This window comes from Salmo salar, chromosome 19, assembly GCF_965601325.2.
Source record: "Salmo salar chromosome 19, fSalSal1, whole genome shotgun sequence".
Classification (NCBI taxonomy): Eukaryota; Metazoa; Chordata; class Actinopteri; order Salmoniformes; family Salmonidae; genus Salmo; species Salmo salar.
The window spans coordinates 70,116,039-70,123,396 of NC_138309.1; the positions used below are offsets into that span (position 1 = coordinate 70,116,039).

The 7,358-nt window shown below is 47.8% G+C and overlaps 1 protein-coding gene across 1 annotated transcript; it reads right to left on the reverse strand.

The window, feature by feature from the left end:
* Positions 1-3,691: 3,691 nt before the first annotated feature.
* Positions 3,692-5,206, reverse strand: LOC145862327 (uncharacterized). The gene is made up of 2 exons (XM_082965925.1): positions 4,741-5,206; positions 3,692-4,545 (listed from the first exon to the last, which is right to left on the reverse strand). The coding sequence occupies exon 2, from the start codon at positions 4,498-4,500 to the stop codon at positions 3,751-3,753; it is 750 nt and encodes a 249-aa protein (XP_082822051.1). The 5' UTR covers positions 4,501-4,545; positions 4,741-5,206; the 3' UTR covers positions 3,692-3,750.
* Between the last annotated feature and the right edge of the window lie 2,152 nt (positions 5,207-7,358).

Genomic DNA, 7,358 nt, shown 5'->3' on the forward strand with positions numbered 1-7,358 from the left:
TATTGATTGATCACTGGTATGATATCGATAAATTCTTGCGTTAATTCGGGAAACGGTAACTCATTAATAAACTTTTCCTGTGATGCCCCAAATTACTAATGAATTAATTGTTACATAATTCATTTAATTGAGTAATAATAATCCTCTCTGCACAGGCCACACAAACGCTTCACACCGCATGGCCGCTGCCACTCTAACCTGGTGGTCCCAGCGCGCACGACCCACGTGGAGTTCCAGGTCTCCGGCAGCCTCTGGAACTGCCGGTCTGCGGCCAACAAGGCAGAGTTCATCTCAGTCTATGCTACCCTCCAGTCCCTCGACTTCTTGGCGCTGCCGGAAACATGGATTACCACAGAAAACACTGCTACTCCTACTGCTCTCTCCTCATCTGACCACGTGTTCTCGCATACCCCGAGAGCATCTAGTCAGCGGGGTGGTGGCACTGGAATCCTCATCTCTCCCAAGTGGACATTCTCTCTTTCTCCCCTGACCCATCTGTCTATCTCCTCCTTTGAATTCCATGCTGTCACAGTCACTAGCCAATTCAAGCTTAACATCCTTATCATTTATCACCCTCCAGGTTCCCTTGGAGAGTTCATCAATGAGCTTGACACCATGATAAGTTCCTTTCCTGAGGATGGCTCACCCCTCACAATTCTGGGTGACTGTAACCTCCCTACGTCCACCTTTGACTCATTTCTCTCTGCCTCCTTCTTTCCACTCCTCTCCTCTTTTGACCTCACCCCCTCACCGTCCCCCCCTACTCACAAGGCAGGCAATACGCTTGACCTCATCTTTACTAGATGCTGTTCTTCTACTAATCTCACTGCAACTCCCCTCCAAGTCTCCGACCACTACCTTGCATCCTTTTCCCTCTTGCTCTCCTATCTGGGAGCCCCGCCAACTCGCTGTTGGCGGGGCTCCCTGCCTGTGTCATTAAACCCCTACAACTCATCCAGAACGCCGCAGCCCGTCTGGTGTTCAACCTTCCCAAGTTCTCTCACGTCACCCCGCTCCTCCGCACACTCCACTGGCTTCCAGTTGAAGCTCGCATCTGCTACAAGACCATGGTGCTTGCCTATGGAGCAGTGAGGGGAACGGCACCTCCGTATCTTCAGGCTCTTATCAGTCCCAACACCCAAAGAAGAGCACTGCGTTCATCCACCTCTGGCCTGCTCGCCTCCCTACCTCTGCGGAAGCACAGTTCCCGCTCAGCCCAGTCAAAACTGTTCGCTGCTCTGGCACCCCAATGGTGGAACAAGCTCCCTCACGACGTCAGGACAGCGGAGTCAATCACCACCTGCCGGAGACACCTGAAACCCCACCTCTTTAAGGAATACCTGGGATAGGATAAAGTAATCCTTCTAACCCTCCCCCCCTACCCTCCCCCCCCAAAAAAGATATAAATGTACTATTGTAAAGTGGTTGTTCCACTGGATATCATAAGGTGAATGCACCAATTTGTAAGTCGCTCTGGATAAGAGCGTCTTCTAAATGACGTAAATGTAAATGTAAAATAATTAAATGTAGGAGATATTTATTCAATGAATAGCAGTCATCACATTAATGATAGTCAGGTCATGACAATGTCTCAACAACTAATGTGTCTGGTTGGTTATGTTTTTCACTTTGGATGTACAGTGGGGGGAAAAAGTATTTGATCCCCTGCTGATTTTGTACGTTTGCCCACTTACAAAGAAATGATCAGTCTATAATTTGAATGGTATGTTTATTTGAACAGTGAGAGATAGAATAACAACAAAAAAATCCAGAAAACCGCCTGTCAAAAATGTTATAAAATTATCTGCATTTTAATGAGGGAAATAAGTATTTGACCCCTCTGCAAAACATGACTTAGTACTTGGTGGAAAAACCCTTGTTGGCAATCACAGAGGTCAGACGTTTCTTGTAGTTGGCCACCAGGTTTGCACACATTTCAGGAGGGATTTTGTCCCACTCCTCTTTGCAGATCTTCTCCAAGTCATTAAGGTTTCGAGGCTGACGTTTGACAACTCGAACCTTCAGCTCTCTCCACAGATTTTCTATGGGATTCAGGTCTGGAGACTGGCTAGGCCACTCCAGGAACTTAATGTGCTTCTTCCTGAGCCACTCCTTTGTTGCCTTGGCCGTGTGTTTTGGGTCATTGTCATGCTGGAATACCCATCCACGACCCATTTTCAATGCCCTGGCTGAGGAAAGGAGGTTCTCACCCAAGATTTGACAGTACATGGCCCCGTCAAATGATGCGGTGAAGTTGTCCTGTCCCCTTAGCAGAAAAACACCCCCAAAGCATAATGTTTCCACCTCCATGTTTGACGGTGGAGATGGTGTTCTTGGGGTCATAGGCAGCATTCCTCCTCCTCCAAACACGGCAAGTTGAGTTGATGCCAAAGTGCTCCATTTTGGTCTCATCTGACCACAACACTTTCACCAGTTGTCCTCTGAATCATTCAGATGTTCATTGGCAAACTTCAGACGGGCATGTATATGAATTCTTGAGCAGGGGGACCTTGCGGGTGCTGCAGGGTTTCAGTCCTTCACGGCGTAGTGTGTGACCAATTGTTTTCTTGGTGACTATGGTACCAGCTGCCTTGAGATCATTGACAAGATCCTCCTGTGTAGTTCTGGGCTGATTCCTCACCGTTCTCATGATCATTGCAACCCCATGAGGTGAGATCTTGCATGGAGCCCCAGGCCGAGGGATTTTGACAGTTCTTTTGTGTTTCTTCCATTTGCGAATCATCGCACCAAATGTTGTCACCTTCTCACCAAGCTGCTTGGCGATGGTCTTGTAGCCCATTCCAGCCTTGTGTAGGTCTACAATCTTGTCCCTGACATCCTTGGAGAGCTCTTTGGTCTTGGCTATGGTGGAGAGTTTGGAATCTGATTGATTGATTGCTTCTGCGGACAGGTGTCTTTTTTACAGGTAACAAGCTGCGGTTAGGAGCACTCCCTTTAAGAGTGTGTACCTAATCGCAGCTCGTTGCCTGTATAAAAGACACCTGGGAGCCAGAAATCTTTCTGATTGAGAGGGGGTCAAATACTTATTTCCCTCATTAAAATGCAGATGAATTTATAACATTTTTAACATGAGTTTTTCTGGATATTTTTGTTGTTATTCTGTCTCTCACTGTTCAAATAAACCTTCCATTAAAATTATAGACTGATCCTTTCTTTATCAGTGGGCAAACATACAAAATCAGCAGGGGATCAAATATTTTTTTCCCCCACTGTACCAGAGTAAAAAGTATTATCAATGTGATGGATATGAATCAACAAGCATTTGTCTATGGTGTTTACCAAAGTAATGTATTTGCGTTGCCACATTTTATTGACAGAATGAATCCATTAAAATGTGTAGACTTTTACTGAACTAAATATAGAACCCCAGGTGTTCTTCAATTAACCAAAATTGGATCCATATCGAACCCTATATGGTGCCATTCATTAATTATTGCTACTACTACAAAATAATATTTATAGCATACTATAAACCGGGTGGTTCAAGCCTTGAGTGCTGATTGGCTGAAAGCCGTGGTATATCAGACCATATGCCATGAGTATGAACAAAAATGTATTTTTACTGTTCTAATTATTTACATTTACATTTAAGTCATTTAGCAGACGCTCTTATCCAGAGCGACTTACAAAATGGTGCATTCACCTTATGATATCCAGTGGAACAACCAATTTACAATAGTGCATCTAAATATTTTAAGGGGGGGGGGGGGTTAGAAGGATTACTTTATCCTATCCTAGGTATTCCTTAAAGAGGTGGGGTTTCAGGTGTCTCCGGAAGGTGGTGATTGACTCCGCTGTCCTGGTGTCGTGAGGGAGCTTGTTCCACCATTGGGGTGCCAGAGCAGCGAACAGTTTTGACTGGGCTGAGCGGGAACTGTGCTTCCTCAGAGGTAGGGGGGCCAGCAGGCCAGTGGTGGATGAACGCAGTGCCCTTGTTTGGGTGTAGGGCCTGATCAGAGCCTGAAGGTATGGAGGTGCCGTTCCCTTCACAGCTCCGTAGGCAATCACCATGGTCTTGTAGCGGATGCGAGCTTCAACTGGAAGCCAGTGGAGAGAGCGGAGGAGCGGGGTGACGTGAGAGAACTTGGGAAGGTTGAACACCAGACGGGCTGCGGCGTTCTGGATGAGTTGTAGGGGTTTAATGGCACAGGCAGGGAGCCCAGCCAACAGCGAGTTGCAGTAATCCAGACGGGAGATGACAAGTGCCTGGATTAGGACCTGCGCCGCTTCCTGTGTGAGGCAGGGTCGTACTCTGCGAATGTTGTAGAGCATGAACCTACAGGATCGGGTCACCGCCTTGATGTTAGTGGAGAACGACAGGGTGTTGTCCAGGATCACGCCAAGGTTCTTAGCACTCTGGGAGGAGGACACAAGGGAGTTGTCAACCGTGATGGCGAGATCATGGAACGGGCAGTCCTTCCCTGGGAGGAAGAGCAGCTCCGTCTTGCCGAGGTTCAGCTTGAGCTGGTGATCCGTCATCCACACTGATATGTCTGACAGACATGCAGAGATGCGATTCGCCGCCTGGTTATCAGAAGGGGGAAAGGAGAAGATTAATTGTGTGTCGTCTGCATAGCAATGATAGGAGAGACCATGTGAGGATATGACAGAGCCAAGTGACTTGGTGTATAGCGAGAATAGGAGAGGGCCTAGAACAGAGCCCTGGGGGACACCAGTGGTGAGAGCGCATGGTGCGGAGACAGATTCTCGCCACGCCACCTGGTAGGAGCGACCTGTCAGGTAGGACGCAATCCAAGCGTGGGCCGCGCCGGAGATGCCCAACTCGGAGAGGGTGGAGAGGAGGATCTGATGGTTCACAGTATCAAAGGCAGCAGATAGGTCTAGAAGTATGAGAGCAGAGGAGAGAGAGTTAGCTTTAGCAGTGCAGAGAGCCTCCGTGACACAGAGAAGAGCAGTCTCAGTTGAATGCCCAGTCTTGAAACCTGACTGATTAGGATCAAGAAGGTCATTCTGAGAGCGATAGCAGGAGAGCTGGCCAAGGACGGCACGTTCAAGAGTTTTGGAGAGAAAAGAAAGAAGGGATACTGGTCTGTAGTTGTTGACATCGGAGGGATCGAGTGTAGGTTTTTTCAGAAGGGGTGCAACTCTCGCTCTCTTGAAGACAGAAGGGACGTAGCCAGCGGTCAAGGATGAGTTGATGAGCGAGGTGAGGAAGGGGAGAAGGTCTCCGGAAATGGTCTGGAGAAGAGAGGAGGGGATAGGGTCAAGTGGGCAGGTTGTTGGGTGGCCGGCCGTCACAAGACGCGAGATTTCATCTGGAGAGAGAGGGGAGAAAGAGGTCAAAGCACAGGGTAGGGCAGTGTGAGCAGGACCAGCGGTGTCGTTTGACTTAGCAAACGAGGATCGGATATCGTCAACCTTCTTTTCAAAATGGTTGACGAAGTCATCCGCAGAGAGGGAGGGGGGGGGGGGGGGGGGGGGGGAGGAGGATTCAGGAGGGAGGAGAAGGTAGCAAAGAGCTTCCTAGGGTTAGAGGCAGATGCTTGGAATTTAGAGTGGTAGAAAGTGGCTTTAGCAGCAGAGACAGAAGAGGAGAATGTAGAGAGGAGTGAGTGAAAGGATGCCAGGTCCGCAGGGAGGCGAGTTTTCCTCCATTTCCGCTCGGCTGCCCGGAGCCCTGTTCTGTGAGCTCGTAGTGAGTCGTCGAGCCAAGGAGCAGGAGGGGAGGACCGAGCCGGCCTGGAGGATAGGGGACAGAGAAAATCAAAGGATGCAGAAAGGGAGGAGAGGAGGGTTGAGGAGGCAGAATCAGGAGATAGGTTGGAGAAGGTTTGAGCAGAGGGAAGAGATGATAGGATGGAAGAGGAGAGAGTAGCGGGAGAGAGAGAGCGAAGGTTGGGACGGCGCAATACCATCCGAGTAGGGGCAGAGTGAGAAGTGTTGGATGAGAGCAAGAGGGAAAAGGATACAAGGTAGTGGTCGGAGATTTGGAGGGGAGTTGCAATGAGATTAGTGGAAGAACAGCATCTAGTAAAGATGAGGTCAAACGATTTGCCTGCCTTGTGAGTAGGGGGGGAAGGTGAGAGGGTGAGGTCAAAAGAGGAGAGGAGTGGAAAGAAGGAGGCAGAGAGGAATGAGTCAAAGGTAGACGTGGGGAGGTTAAAGTCACCCAGAACTGTGAGAGGTGAGCCATTCTCAGGAAAGGAACTTATCAAGGCGTCAAGCTCATTGATGAACTCTCCAAGGGAACCTGGAGGGCGATAAATGATAAGGATGTTAAGCTTGAAAGGGCTGGTAACTGTGACAGCATGGAATTCAAATGAGGAGATAGACAGATGGGTCAGGGGAGAAAGAGAGAATGTCCACTTGGGAGAGATGAGGATTCCAGTGCCACCACCCCGCTGGCTCGATGCTCTAGGGGTATGCGAGAACACGTGGGCAGACGAAGAGAGAGCAGTAGGAGTAGCAGTGTTATCTGTGGTAATCTATGTTTCCGTCAGCGCCAGGAAGTCTAGGGACTGGAGGGTAGCATAGGCTGAGATGAACTCAGCCTTGTTGGCTGCAGACCGGCAGTTCCAGAGGCTGCCGGAGACCTGGAACTCCACGTGGGTCGTGCGCGCTGGGACCACCAGGTTGGAGTGGCAGCGGCCACGCGGTGTGAAGCGTTTGTGTGGCCTGTGCAGAGAGGAGAGAACAGGGATAGACAGACACATAGTTGACAAGCTACAGAAGTGTTGTTTCTTGTATTATTGTCTCCTGTGTCTTTAGACAACTGTTTCACTTTGATATCCTTTTTCTTCTGTCCTGATTTTCTCTTTCTTTTCTTCTGTTAACTAGATATTCTTTGTTGTTCTTCGTTAGCTAGCTAGCTTCTTCCAAAAGAGTCCCTAGCAACTGCTTAGCAACTGGTAAACAATTCAGCTAGCTAAGATAACTACAATTTTATGAAAAATAGTTATTTTTCAAAAGCCTATCTTCTTTGTTTGTTGCTTGTTTTTTCTCCTATTCAGTCTTGCAGTTTTCTTTAGCTTTTTTCCGATGTACTTCACTCTAAAAACCATGTAAATTTCAATATTTGTAGGAGCTCATTTTTCAGCTGCTGCTGCTCAAATTGGAGTTCCGGAACTATAATAAAATAATGGTATAATAATTATATTGGTAACCAGTTTATAAGAGCAATAGGGTACTTGGGATTTGTAGTATATGGCCAATATACCACACCCCCTCGTGCCTTATTGCTTAATTATAGCATAAACATATTTAATAATTAACAAAAGAATACCTGTATAGTTTCAAGATTGTCATTATATGAAAACATTTAATCAGCAGCAGCCGAAAGAGTAGATCCTCTGCCTGATATAGTTGCTGTCAGACTC

Coding starts and splice junctions, on each gene's coding strand:
- LOC145862327 (XM_082965925.1), bottom strand. CDS start 4,500: ATGACGGATCACCAGCTCAAGCTGAACCTCGGCAAGACGGAGCTGCTC.